Source organism: Amblyomma americanum, chromosome 2, assembly GCF_052857255.1.
Source record: "Amblyomma americanum isolate KBUSLIRL-KWMA chromosome 2, ASM5285725v1, whole genome shotgun sequence".
Taxonomy (NCBI): domain Eukaryota; kingdom Metazoa; phylum Arthropoda; class Arachnida; order Ixodida; family Ixodidae; genus Amblyomma; species Amblyomma americanum.
In genome coordinates, this window is record NC_135498.1 from 215,474,906 (window position 1) to 215,489,885 (window position 14,980).

Here is a 14,980-nt window from a genome sequence, read left to right on the forward strand (position 1 = left end):
GACGGTCCTGTAAACATAAGAAAGAATACGAAAGACTGTAATCAATATGCGCGAAATGCCATACGGCTAATATACACTGCAACAGGAAAACACATACGTGACATTAAACCTGCTGTCTGCCGTACGTGGCACTCGGAGACAGCGAGAGACCTAAATACAGCAGCGATCTTTAATCCTGCAAAGACTAATATCAATTCGCAACATGCCGGTGTATTTGTTCTGAGAGTAAAGAAAAAAAAGAATGCACGCGAAAGAGTTGGTGCAACTAATACAGCAACAGAAGAACACATTTTTTAACCGTCACGCCAGCCGTCCTAACGCCCGGCGAGGAAACCAACGACAGCGACGAGTATTCTCTAAAATCAAGGTGCTAATTAAGATCCGGCATCGTCAGATGCCGGATCACGTAAACAGACCTACAGCGTCCGCTGCTGTAGCAAAGCTCTCAACTGCACGATTTTCTCCTGCGTGATTCACTGCTAGGAATCGCACGTCCACGAAGATTAATTAGCCACTAGTTTGCGTACCAAATAACATAATGGAATGACTCACATTTTTCCTTTCCTATACTCCGTGTACAGTCCGACGCCCGCAAGAGCACGACTCGCTCATCCGCGTACATCAGCTCCGCCATCTTTAGACAGCAAGTTAGCCTGCATCGATGTGGACTTCGGCGATGAGACTGCTCCCAAGATGGCGGCTGTCCGGCTAGACGTCTACTAGCCGTAGCCGTCTACTTGGGACTATTGGAACGCAGCCCCGGTTGTAGCAGTCACTGCCAATATTTAGAAACTCCCGTAGATCAATCCGCAGCCGCAGCAAGGATGATGGCGGCAACCATGGCGGCGACGACGCTGGGCAGCGTGCGCGTTGCGTTAGTTTCGTGCACGTTGGGACGCAGCGGCGGCGCCGTCGCAGCGGGCAGGCGCCTGCACGGCGGGCCGCTCAGTGAGAACGATGTGGTATCGAGTGAGTTCACGAACCGCAACCCGCGTAACCTGGAGCAGATGCTGCTGGCACACAAGCATGGGGGCTTCGAGCTGGACAAGCCCAGCCGCAACTACTGGCACAAGTGAGTGCTGCCGCTGTGAAAGGAGGGCGCGTACACTCTTCCTGTAGCGGAGGAGGAGTGAACCAGGGGAGCACGTAAGATGGTTGGTTATTGAGGGTCCTTTCGATTGTTGTCGGCCGCTAGTATTGCCTCAAGGGCGCCGCCTGTTTAAAAACGGCTACATATAAAGCGTTCAAGGGCTGAACGGCAAGGACCTCACAACGAAGAGCTTGTAGCAACGAAAATAAGCATGCATGCGACATTGAATTGAACAGAGTATTTTGTTTACATTTGCTTATTTGCACGCTTTGTGTCTGTAGCCTCCATAGATCGATCTGTGTGACATTTACCTTAAGATATTGAAAGCGACATGGAGTTGAAGCAATGCCAATTGCTGCTTGTTGTGGTATCTTTTGTTACAGCATATGTAGAGTTTCCTCGTAATTTCGTCCTGTAATTTCACATCATGTTTGTTATTTAAGTTAGCTGCTCGCAGTGCGCAACAACGCCGTGAAGGCCAGAGGCAGGCAATTGCAGCTGGAGACATGATTGCTTTGATGATGGTAACCGCTGGTTGGAAGTAGCGTGCTTCGTTATTAAGCTTGAGTGGACGTCTTGAACCAGTGTGGGGCAAACCGGCGGGTAAGCAAGCACTCAGCGATAAACCAATTACCCAGAGAGCTCTTTGAAGATACCATGCATATGCTTTTGTTTAACAATCCAACGTGCAACCGGCCACCGAGAGGCACTCTAGAATCTTACCTGCTATGACACAGCCACGTGCCACCTCTCTGTGCTGCGTTTATGTCGTGCCTACGATTGGCTTGACATTAAAAAGTAGTCTCTGACCACTCACTGCACAACCTAACACCCACTGCAAGTGTGTTTGCAAAACCATATGCGATTAAAGTTTACTGTATAAATGTGATAGAGGAAGTTGAACGCCTACACTGTAGCAGGCCAACCTTTGTATTATTGCTTAATGACCAGTTATCCCTTTTCTGGATTTCATCATCATCAGCCTGACTACACCCACTGCAGGCTAAGGCCTTTCCCATGTCTCTCCGATTATCCCTGTCCTGGATTTAGCAACGAGCAATGCCTTTCATTGACGGAAAAGCAGATTAATTCTCGTTGTGTCTTGTGCTGAATCGTATTTAGTCCCTTCAAAGCTGTGTGCGAACACAAGGCAAAGAGTAAAAAGTTGCCACCAGGAAAGCACGCATAGCCGCAATTCACATCCACCGTCAGCACATTCATTGTAATCACAGCCTCACCGTCGTTGTGCTTGGCCGTGCACCCTCACTCCACGCACTGCTACTGCCGCTACCTCCCCACACCACATGACTGGTTACTATGCTGGCTTATTCTAACATTTTAAGTAAAGCGCATGCTTTAGCCGTACTAGTGCGCTAATGTGAGTATATCTGCACGAACATGCCGCAGATGCTCATTCCTCCATCGAATCACTAGACGCTCAGACAGGCAAAAGCAGTTCTCGCCAACTCAGCCATTACTGAAAGTCGCATGTACAGAAGGGTAAACATGGTAAACGTGTAGCGATGGCGTAGAGGTAGAGCGTCCGCCTCGCGTGCGAGAGGTCCGGGGTTCGAATCCTGGTGCCGCGCAATTCTCCACCGGCTAAAAAAAAAAATCCGCGTGTCGATGGAATTGCACAACCAGGCTCGGGGTGCGGCCTGATCTCAGTGACTAGAACCGAAAACGCACTCCCTCACCAGAACAGGATTTGGCCACCCTGGTGTAGCACTTGGCCACCCTGGTGTAGCACTTGGCCACAACCTTATATGAACAAACCAATTAACCGTCGGCCCTCAGTCCCCAGCGGCTGAGGAGCAACTGACCAAGGCAGTGGTCAGACCTGCGACGCAGCGGAGGGTGCTAAGAATCTCTGGCTCTGGACGGGCCGCCATTGGAATCTGAAACTGGCAACGTTTAACGCTAGAACCTTATCTAGTGAAGCTAGCCTAGCAGTGCTGCTTGAGGAACTAGAGGGCATTAAATGGTATGTCATAGGGCTTAGTGAAGTTAGGAGGACAGGTGAGGCGTATACAGCACTAAAGCACGGGCACATACTGTGCTATCGCGGATAGGCGAGAACTAGGTGTGGGATTCCTCATTAATCAGGATATAGCTGGAAATGTAGAGGAGCTCTATAGTATTAATGAGAGGGTAGCAGCTATTGTGATTAGGCTCAATAGGAGGTACAAGCTGAAGGTGGTGCAGGCCTACGCGCCTACATCCAGCCATGATGACCAGACTGTTGAAAGTTTTTATGAAGATGTGGAATCAGCAATGAATAAAGTAAAATCGTAGTACACTGTACTGATGGGCGACTTCAGCGCGAAGGTTGGCAAGAAGCAGGCTGGCAATCGCGTGGTAGGCGACTATGGGAAAGGCTCTAGGAAAAGCAGGGGAAAGCTATTAGTCGAATTCGCAGATGGGGGGGGGGGGGGGGGGGGGGGGGGGAATAATTTATGGATCATGAATACTTTCTTCCACAAACGAGAGAACAGGAAGTGGACCTGGAAGAGCCCCAATGGTGAGACTAAAAATGAAATCGACTTCATACTATGCGCTCAACCCGGCATCGTTCAGGATGTGGACGTCTTCGGAAAGGTGCGCTGTAGCGACCACAGAATGGTAAGGTCTCGAATTAGCTTAGATTTGAAGAGGGAATGGAAGAAGCTAGTGAAGAAGTCCATTAACGAGTTAGCGGTAAGAGGGAAAATACAGGAATTCAGGATATCGCTGCAGAACAGATATTCGGCTTTAACTGAGGAAGACGATCTTGATGCTCATACAATGAACGATGATCTTACAGCTATCATTACAAAATGCGCAGTAGAAGTAGGTGGTAGGATGGTTCGACAGGATGCCGGCGAGCTATCTGAGGAGACAAAAGATCTGATTTAGAAATGCAAAAGCATGAGGGCGTCTAACCCTACCGACAGAATAGAACTAGCAGAGCTATCGAAGTTAATAAATAAGCCTAAGGTTGCTGACATAAGGAAGTTTAATATGGAGAGAATCGAGCATGCTCTTCAGAACGGAAGTAGCCTAAACGCGGTGAAGAGGAAACTAGGCATAGGTAAAAACCAGATATATGTGTTAAGAGACAAAGAGGGCAATGCCATTAGCAATATGGATAAGATAGTTAAAGTAGCCGAAGAGTTCTACAGAAATTTATACAGTAGCTAATGTAATCAGAACGTTAATGAGAGAGAAACGAGCGCACAGCAATGCGTCATCCCTCCAGTAATGAAAGAGGAAGTAAAGAAAGCCTTAGGAGCAATGGAAAGGGGAAAAGTAGCTGGTGAGGATCAGGTAACAGCAGATCTGTTGAAGGACGGAGGGGAGATTGTGCTATAAAAACTAGCCTCCCTGTATACGCAATGCCTTACATGACCTCGACCGTACCAGAAGCTTGGAAGAACGCAAACATTATCTTAATCCATAAGAAAGGAGGCGCCAAGGACTTGAAAAATTACAGACCGATCAGCTTACTATCCGTTGCCTACTAGGTATTTGTTAAGGTAATCGCTAATAGAATCAAGGCATTCTTAGACTTTAATCAACCAGATGATCAGGCAGGCTTTCGTAAAGGATATTCCACAATAGATCATATTCACACTCTCAATCAAGTGATAGAGAAATATGCAGAATATAACCAACCCCTATATATAGCCTTCATTGATTACGAGAAAGCATTCGACTCAGTAGTCATATAGGCATTGCGCAATCAGGGTGTAGAAGAGCCTTAAGTCAAATACTGGAAGATATATATAGCAACTGCACAGCTACCATAGTCCTCCGTAACGCCAGCAATAAAATTCCAATAAGGAAGGGCGTCAGGTAAGGAGACAAGATCTCAACAAATCTATTCACCGCCTGTTTACAGGAGGTATTCTGAGGCCTAAATGGCCAGCAGTTGGGAATAAGAGTAAATAGAAAATACCTGAATAATCTGCGATTCGCTGATGACATTGCCTTGCTTGAGTCACTCAGGAGGTGAACTGCAAATCACGATCGAGTTAGATAGGCAGAGCAGAACGCTGGGTCTAAAAATTAACATGCAGAAAACCAAAGTAATGTTCAACAGTCTAGCAAGAGAACAGCAGTTCACAATTGGCAGTGAGGGGCTGGAAGTGGTAAAGGAATACTTAGGACAGGTAGTGACAGCTGCATAGTGGTGGTTCAACAGCGCAAACACACGCGGACCAAGTAAGGGACGAGACACACAAACCAGCGCTGAACCACCACTATGCCACTATGAACCACCACTATGCATCAATACCAACTAGCCCAATCTGCAGTTCTTCTATAGTGACAGCTGATCCGGATCATGAGAGGGAAATAACTAGAAGGGTAAGAATGGGGTGGAGCGCATATGGCAGGTTCTCCCAGATCATGAATGGCAGTTTACCAATATCCCTCAAGAGAAAAATTGCTGATGGCCTAGCTCTGTTAGGCCAAGATATACGTAGTGAAAGTGCGGCGATTTCTGGATCGGAAGCGTTGATTTTTGAAACCTGTGCATTCACTAGATGTGTTTTTATTCATGATTAAACCTTGAACCGTCGTGGCACAGTGGTAGCGTCTCCGCCTCAAATGCCAAAGGCCCTCGTTAGATTCCCAGCGTCGACGTTTTTTCTTGAGGTCTGTCTCTGCCTCCTCGGAGCACCGCCACAGTGAAATTGCAAGTTCGTGGCCAGTGTTGCTTTCGCCACGAAAGTGTACTACAGCTGTATCTTATCAGTACTCACCTACGGGGCAGAAACATGGAAGCTAACGAAAAAGGTTCAGCTTAAGTTCAGGACGACGCAGCGAGCCATGGAAAGCAAAATGATAGGTGTAACGTTAAGAGACCGGAAGTGGGCAGAGTGGGTGAGGGAACAAACGCGGACCGCTGGTCCTTAAGGGTAACAGAGTGGATTCCAAGAAAAAGTAAGTGTAGCAGGGGGCGGCAGAAGGTTAGGTGGGCGGATGAGATTAAGAAGTTTGAAGGCATAGGGTGGATGCGGCTGGCAAAGAACCGGGTTAATTGGAGAGACATGGGAGAGGCCTTTGCCCTGCAGTGGGTGTAGTCAGGCTGCTGCTGACGATGATGGTGAAACACGTAAACGTCCGGCAAAGTTTCCCATGGTCTTGACAGGAAGCAGTCTTTTCTTGCCTGAGTCTTCTCTACGATTGTGGCAGTCTGTTGTGTAGCAGTGCTGGCGCTTCTTCTTCTGCATCGTATCTGCGGCAGTTGAAGTGTCACTGGGGCCCAAAGGGACCAGTTAAGGTGAGGAAGTTCTGTCTGATTTGAGGCAAATGCTCATTTTCTAAGCAAAACGGAGGCAGCAACTAAAAGTACGAACACTTGGCTGACTCGGCATTGACAGGTGTAACGTTAAGAGACAAGGAAGCGGGCATATTGGATGAGGGAACAAGCGCGTGTTAATGACATCAGTCGAAATCAAGACGAAAAAATGGGCTTGGACAGGGCATGTAGTGTGAAGGCAAGATAGCTGCTTGTCTTTAAGGGTAGCGGAGTGGATTCCAAGAGAATGCAAGCGTTAGGTAATGCAAAGTTAGGTAGGCGGATGAGATTAAGAAGTTTGCGGGGATATGGTGGCTGCAGCTGGCACAGGACAGTAAATTGAGATATAGGAGAGGCTTTTGCTCTGCAGTGGGCATAGTCAAGCTGTTGGTGATGATGATGATCTTACCTCGGGGTTGATTAACCTTTAATGAACAGCCTTTGCCTAAAGCAGAACTCAAGGGGTTTGCTTTCAAGTCATGCAGCATGGCTCAAAGTGACACTGGCAAGAGTGTGGCAGTTCGGACCTATTTTTCTCTTTTCTGTTGGTATTCCTTCATTATTTTATCGTGTTGTGGTTGGATAGGTTCAGTGTGTGTGTGTGCCCAGCATTAAAAGAGAGGTGGTTGCAGGTTGGTGTTTGAGGCCGGGCGGCAGCACCTGGGCGGTTCGGTGGTGCATGCTGATGGCCACGTGGTGGTGCGAGCATCAAGCAGCGAGTGGGGCGTGCGGCAGCAGTTAGTGAGCGCCACAGACCGCAGTGCGGCTGCAGCCGTGGCCTGCGTGCTGGCCAAGCGCTGCCTTGAGGCGGGCCTGCTGTGCGTGCAGGCGCCACCGAACACAGGTGGTGGAACCTCCTCCCTGCGGGTGAGTCCTTCCCTCTTTGGAATGGCTCGAGTCTGGCTTTGTTTCAGAGAAATGCTGGCATGTGACAAACTCTGCGGGCACCCTCAGCTGCCATTGCGCTTCGCTGGCCTTCCTGCTTCTTGATCTCATTCATTGTCTTTTTTTGAAATAGCTGCTGTTTCATGCTGCTAGCTTTGTAAGTGCTGTTTGTTTCTCACGGCTAAATGTTGCAGCTACAAGCCTTCTTGGATGGCATGAAGGAAGGTGGTGTCCTGCTCTCAGAATCCTGGAGTCCTCACGACGACAGCGCAAGGCTGTCATAGCAACTTGGAGTTGCACGGCACAGCTGCTTTGTACTAGCTTGTGGGTAGATTTGATGAACCCTGTCACTACAAACAGTACTCGTTGAATGAGAAGGCACTCTGTCACAAAGCAAGACATCAATTCAGTTGAAGACTTTGTTGCAAACTGTTTGCAAGATCCCCTGGACTAGTGATTACAACAGTCTCTGCTGAGGCAAGCACCAAGTCTGCAGTGCTTAATTTTCGAGCTGGATGGCCAAAGTATCAAAGCTGCTTCTCATGGAGGCAACGCCTGTGTTAAGCTGCGCCGTATAGCAGCAGAAGAGAAAGATGTATCGGCTCAACAACTATGTGACTAGAGCTGTGCTTAGAACTGATAGCAATCGCATTGTTCTAGTGTGTTTGCCTATGTTGTAATAAAGCAGGCGTTGTACACTGTTTTCATAATCCAGCCTGCATGGTCATGTTCTTCAGCTTAGTATAAATGGGGGATGTGGTTTCAGCGAAAGATTTAAAATTTCGTGATCAGTTTGAACAAACATTTTTGAGCTTGTTAGAAATAGCATTTTGACTTTTCTTATAGAATTTCATTGTTATAACATTTTTTTCTAGTGTATTTCTCTCCATTTTTGTGAAAAGCCTGCAAAGTTAAAATGTGGCAGAATGCTGTTTTAACATTAGTTGAATTTCTACTGGCATGCTACCGCTCAAGACATGTTTAGATTTTTCTCTGTGAAACAAAATTTTCAGTTCTGAATTTTTGCAGTGCAGCTGCCGTAGACATGTCTAGACTTGAGAAAAAAATTTCGAGAAAAAATTGTGTATTTCATAAAATTGGAAAATTAGGAATGTCTTGACCTGCAGTGTGGTCAGTTCTAAGAGTACAACTAAATAAACATGGTCAAAGTAAATGAAACAGTCTCAGAGAAATTGGCTTCACAAAATTAGTTACAAGCAATTCACTGAAAAGTTACAAGCAATTCACTGAAAAACTAATTTGTCCCCCAGAGGATGGAGCCCTTAGTTCAGGGTAATTTGTTTACCTGGTCAATCAGGTCTGTGCTGGTGAGAGTGGCTTCCCATTGGGAGGGGTTGGGTATGGGAGGCTGAGTAGGGGGCATCCCCACGTGGAATGATGGAGTTTTGGGTGTCCTCCACCGGAGGCGCATCTCTGGGTAAGGCAGAAGCGTGAGGCTGTAGAAGGTGTTAGTTTGAAGATGGTGGCTTCTTCACAGGTTAGTTTCGCGTGTGGTGGGAGGAATGTTCCACGGGACAGCCTTGTCTATGTACGTCAGTGGGATCCTTTCTGCCCAATTTGTATTGAGTTGGCCTTGCGCTGGCGACCAGAGGGTTTGGTCTCGGGCTGTCGCATGGACACTCTCATTACCAGGGAGATAGCATGCCCAGGTGTCCAGACAAGGTAGACTGGCGGGATGTATTGGTTTCTGCATGAAATTTCATGTGCAATCGGGGAAACACATCCTTGCATGTAGTTTCTTGTAAATCTGATATTGTTATTTGGTCACCAAATTGGGGGCGAGTGCCGATGGCTAGGGCTGTGCGCACTCTTCCACTTCCATGCTGTTGTCGGTGCACTTCGCCCCTCCATGGCTATTAGTACCTTAGCCGTTCTGCAGCATCCGTATAGAGGGTGTTGTGGTCATTGTCGTGCGTTCTGTGCAAGCGTGCAGGGCTTTGCCTTACACCTACTGATGTGGTGTTTGGGGTGCATATTTCACTGTATGGGTGCAGGTTCTCATTTTTGGTTTTATCGGTTTAGGTTAGCATGCGGAAAATTCTGACATTGGGCATCCTAGTTGCCCGAGGACAAGCCTCCGTGCAGGGGTGTGTTTGAGTTTTTGGGCTTCGATTAGTTCAGTCGCCGTGTTATGTAGGCATAACTGTAATAGTCAGGTCGTTGAGGCATAGATATAGAGACGCCTGTTGCCATTTTTACGGCTGTGCAAAGTAGGGTGTCTAGCTGCGTTGTTTCTGCCTATGTGAGGCTGTGATATAGTGTATGTGATGCAGCTTATGATTAGAGCCTGTACGGTGCAGAGAGCGTCGGTAGTGTGCCCTCCTGCCACTGGTAGTTAAAGAAGTCAGCAGTGGATGCTGTCCGCCTCTGTTGTGGTGTTACAGTGCGATGGAGCTGTGCTCAGATTTCCTGCTCTTTTATGCCTGCCTAGGTTCGTTATTTCTACAAGTGGATATTCTTTGATCTTTGTAGGTGCCTATGTGTACACCGTATTTACACGAATGTAAGTCGAACCCCCACATCACATCTCTGAAAAAAGAAAACTTGGAGGTCGTTTACCCTTGGCTTTTAATAATAAAACGCAATAGCACTATACTGTGGCCTCTGCTTATTGCCAGCCACTATCGGCTGCCACGCGCGGGCGCGCCCGTGGGCACATTCCAAAACAAAAATGTATTCATTCATTCATTTCCTCAAAGGTCTCTGAGATATTACATGAGGGAGTGGGTGGTTTTGGCAAACAAAGATTATAAATTATGATGGGGTTTTCGATGAGCTGCTTGAATGCTTGTGGGTTGATGATAGTGGCAACTTCGGTGGGCAGGTCATTCGTAGGAAAAATGATTGCTGAAAAGTCACAGTATGGGCTTGTGGGGGATACATTTTATTTTGATGGCAAAAGCGGGCGATGCGATGGGCTCTTTTTATGTAGAGGTTATCAAAATGCAAGGAATGGAAAAATTTTATTACAAAGGTTAAGACGTGCTATTCTGCGGAGTGCAGCTAGGGGGGTAGCTTTATTTGCGGTTTTAGTGCGGAGATGCTAGCAATGTGGAATAATTAGAATGAAGCGTGCTGTGCGATTCTGAACCGATTCGAGGGCGTTAGTAAGATTATTGACGGGTCAAAGGTAGCATTAGCATACTCCAGCTTGGGTTGCATAAAAGTCTGAAAAGCAAGCTGTTTAATAGGAGGCGGGGCAAGCAAAAGGTTACGACGTGAATAGCCGAACGCACGAGTAGTCACTGGACTACTCGCCCACACTTGCGCCATCGTCCAACTTGTGCTGCCGTTGTGATCGCTGCTGTGGTCCCACAGCTTGTCGTTCTAACATCGTCGTGCAGCGAAATCCTGCACTTCGCAAAGAGCCACATCACGACATCACGTGGAACAGCTGAAAACTTTGCCTCACTGCAGCTGCCACACCTGTATCACCTGTTGCGAACGCCGAACTTGCGGCCTGGCGTGCAGTTGTTCGTTTCTTGGGCGTAAAGAATGACAGCCATCTCGAGTGCAGCCATGAATGAGCGCTGGTCGCATACTTTACCCGGAGCACAAGTGATGGAGCACTACATTAAAAAACTTGTAAAACGCGGCCGGTAGTAGTCAAATGCATCAGAGCCAAAGAGAAACTTCGCGTGAGCAGTATCGGCTCTTCCGTCGGCTACCGACACTCCCCGGCGCTGCTGCGGTTCCAAGTGGATCGTGGAACAACGGCCCTTCTATCAACTATCGATGCTCCCTTGAGCACGGAGTGCGTGGTTGAAAGTAAACAAAAAAAACTTGGATGACGCCTATTAAGTGTAGAACGCGAATGCATTATCAGGCAGGGGCTGCTTATCAGCAGAGCAATCTGCCACCACGTGTTGGGGAGTGGGCTAGTGCCGGTTTGCTGCTTACCAACAGCCACCATCGGCCGCTGTGCGTGGGGTGGGGATGCCGGTTCTGTGCGTTGACATAGCAGCTGCTCAAGGCCGGCACCAAGAGCGATGGGGTGGAAGCCCCGCAGCAAAAACGCAACCACGCTGTGGCATGCCTGATATCTTGTTTGTCTCACCAGTATTTATGGTGCCATGCTTTGGTTTTGATTTTAAGTTGACCCCCCCCCCCCCCCCCCCCCCCCCCCCCACTCCAGATCTTCAAAATTCGGAAAGATAGGTCGACATAAATCGTGTAGATACGGTAGTTGCTTTTAACTCTTCGATTGTGGCTGCTTCATCCCCAGGTATCTATCTTGGGATCTTTTGAGAAATTTTGTTGCTCTTGCAATGCTCAGGACCCTTATTGACCCCAGTCAAGCAGGCGAGAAAAACAAATTGAGAAAAGGGCATTCAGAGTTGACATTTACTTCTCCTGAAGGCACCATGGTTGTAGTCCTTGGCATCCTTTTCAAATAGAGTGTTTCTTGGCTGCCCCTTTCTGCGCATGGCATGCTTTTCAGCTGGTTGTAATCAGCTGTTGCGTGCGTGTTGCTGAAATTTTGTTGACCAAATTTAGTATCAACCTCGTAGTTGCGGTTTCCATTTCAGGACTCCATTGGTCGAAGCTGCTGTGGTGGCCCTGAGCTATTTCTGGCCTCCGCGATTGAGCAGGGCGGCCTCCGACTAGTTAGGGGTTGGGGAAGAGATGGGGGATGTGGCATTTTTTTGGCAGGCCTGTAGCACGTGGTAAAGATCCGAAATTTCCCCACAGTGCCGACATTCTGGATGATGAAGTTCTGGGTACCAGGTATGTAGTGATTTGAGGATGTGAAAGGTGTTGGCTTGTATCCTCTTGATGTTATTTTTATATTCTTTGTCCTTGCTTAATTCTTTCGAGGCTTGGGAAATTCTGATCTTTCTAGCCTGTAGTTCCATAGCATTTCAGCAAAGGTGCAGGTGTGGCACATCATAGTTATGGTCGGATATGTTGTGTGCTAGCACAGTGCTCGAAGTACTTGGCTGCACATCCACAGCATCCAGTGAGCAATCCACTTTCTACACGCGCTACCAGTGGAGCCTGAAGAGCTAGGATGTGCGTTCATGATGTCCGACACAATAAATTCACTCGCAGCAGCGTGCAGAAAAGTCTTCCTACCATTCTTGGCCGTTGGAAACTTTCGCTTCCAGCTGCCGTAACAGTGGGCCGTTTTGTATTTTTTAAAGGAGCGTCTGTCTGTGATGGCTGAAGCCCGAACCTAAAACCAGCACCTCTGTTTTATGGCGCTCCCCAGCGATTGAGCACGCATGTTCAACTGATTGCAAGGGTAGATGCTGCTTCATAGGCTCCATTGTAGAGTCAGCCGGTTGCTAGGGGCAACAGTGGAGGAGACCAGTGCCAATGCATGGTATTCACATGGCAAGGCCTTGAAACACTGCGCTCTTTGTATAGTTGCTTCTGGAGGTAGTGTTGAGCTGGGCGCACATTTGAAGGTGATGAAACAAGCTTTGCGCAGAGCCCAAGACAGCATAGCCTATTCATTTGGTTGATTGTAGTCTTTGAAAGATTGTTTCGAATTTATTGGCATTGACCTTTGAAACCACCACGTAAGCACAGGACAGTAGTCAGTTTTATACACAATCTTTTTTAATGAACTAACATGGTGTTGGCTGTCTTTCATGCTTCCAGTGCAATTTACGCTAAAAGGTGTTGCATACAGGGTGGCAAATTACTCCACCACCCTTCAACTGATCTGCATGTACTCGAGTATCGCTGGTTTGACCCTTTCACTTTTGGGCTTCCCCTACTCCTTCCTTCGTTACTGCTGGAATTACCGTAAAAACTGGACTATAGGTCGGACCGGAATATAGGTCGACCCCCTAACTAACCAATTCTAAAAATGAAAAAGATCTTTTTCAGTGGGAAAAGTACCGAAAGACATCCTTACTTTGAAACAAATGCGACTCGAGAGGTTGCACAATGGTGACAGTATTTAATTTCATTTAAATGCTGCTTGTATGTACACCCGGCAATTTTTTTAACAATATCGCGCACCAATCGGCCCGCGTGTTTGTTTCTGGCACAGGCAAGTACGGCGCCGTAGAGCACTCCTCTTCATGAATCGCCGCAACCAGGATGGCGAGCCTTTGAATTGCGCCCTCGCGAGTCTAGAGGCACGCGCGATCTCTGCCGCTTTCACGCGGATGCATTCGGCAGTCACAGGCAGCGATCTTGCTCGCAGAGCAACGTTTCCTTCCTATTCTCGATACACTACGGTCTGCCCACGAAATGTTTTCTTATGGTTGCTGCAAGTTGTAATACGCAGCTTCTGCCTCTGCCAGTACTGAATGCTCTTTTCGGATACTCCAAATTCGCGCTGTGCCGCCAGGTTCCCGTGAGCTTCCTCGTACTCAATCGTGTTTTTCTTGAAGGCGACGGTAAATTGCCGTCAGCATCTACTTTGCATCTACTGAAACGCTGGTGGCTGTTGACTTCAGCCACCCATTGTTGCAAGACTTCCGTATTTTTTCCGCCAATGACCGGTATACAAGACGAGGGTCGACTTTTCACCATGTTTTTTTGAAAAAAAGTTCGACCTATATTCCGGTTTTTACGGTAATATCACAATTACTATGGCTACCATACAAATTCGTATGGAATTTCTCAGCCACCATTGTACCCATCTTTCACTTGGACACTCAAATGAGCCCGAGCTGCTTATGCGCCACTGAACCCAACACAAAAAAAAAGCACTCAAATGAGATGCACTGAGAGTACTTATTTCGGTGCTTTTTTGGCATACGCAGCCTTGTTGGAGCAGTGTTTGATGAACACAGCTTAATAGAAGCGTTGATTTTTATAAGCTGGTAAAGGTTAGCAGAAGCTACAGCATCACATATAAGAGAAGAGGTGCTCAGAACGAAAGCCTCACACACCAGGCGTGCCAAGCTGAATTTTTCCATTTTGCTCCAGCTTTGTTCAGTGGAAAAATCACCAAGTAGCCTATTCCAGACGAATGTGACAGTGTTAGATGAGTCATTGTGAATAAACGAGAGAAAGTGCTCAAGATACAATTTCTGTGGCAGAAGAATGGCAGCTTTATTGGGAATGCATTCATAATTCTAGTTAAGCATACGCTGGCAGTTGGACAGATCATGCCTCTTAGATCTGTCTTTCAGACCACAAATACATAGATCTCTGCAGTGTAAATTGCTATAAAGTGGCCACTAACAGCCGCAACCATTGACGTACCCTGCAGTAGCGGTGTGGGGGGTGCAGCTAAGGCTTGTTTCATCCCACCTTCTGAGCACAACAGGGTCCATGTGAACGGTGTGTTCCACACAGGGCTGTGCCAGCGGACGCCTGTATATATTATATGGCCATGTACAAAGGCACTTTTGCTGTCCACGAATGTCTCTTCTCTCAGAGCGGTGGCGTTGCACTGTGGCTCCCCTGCCCAGTTGCTGCTGTTTCTCGAGCAGAGTCTGGGAGGCCATGAGGAGGCGGTAGCGGAGGCGCAGGTTGCGCGAGCGCACGTGCAGGTTGACCAACTCCACTGTGTGAGAAGCCGGGAACCAGCCCCGTGCCCCGTCTCGCAGCCGCTCCCCCTCGTACCAGCCTGGAACACATACGCTTCCTTGAAGTGCCTTAGTTGCAATGCATGAAACGCATTATACAGTACGTCTGTGTATCACATGTGGACACCGCTCCTGGATATCAATGAATAACCATACACCATGCCTAATAACAATACAATAATAACCATGCCTTTAACCATACAC

General features: G+C 47.7%; 2 protein-coding genes across 6 annotated transcripts in view; one reads left to right on the forward strand and one right to left on the reverse strand.

Annotated features, from left to right (window-relative positions):
- Window positions 1–9,875, forward strand: mRpL18 (mitochondrial ribosomal protein L18). The gene is made up of 3 exons (XM_077655707.1): window positions 1–1,072; window positions 7,007–7,241; window positions 7,454–9,875. Exons 1-3 carry the CDS (start codon window positions 825–827, stop codon window positions 7,541–7,543), a joined length of 573 nt encoding a protein of 190 aa, XP_077511833.1. The 5' UTR covers window positions 1–824; the 3' UTR covers window positions 7,544–9,875.
- Window positions 9,876–14,272: 4,397 nt separating this feature from the next.
- The window catches only part of Exn (Ephexin), a 140,938-nt gene continuing 140,230 nt past the window's right edge, over window positions 14,273–14,980 (reverse strand). For all 5 annotated transcript variants that reach the window (XM_077655704.1, XM_077655705.1, XM_077655702.1 and 2 more), the window contains one exon: window positions 14,273–14,817. In XM_077655704.1, the coding sequence (XP_077511830.1) occupies window positions 14,426–14,817 (392 nt within the window). In that variant the 3' untranslated portion in view covers window positions 14,273–14,425. The remainder of the gene's footprint in view (window positions 14,818–14,980) is intronic.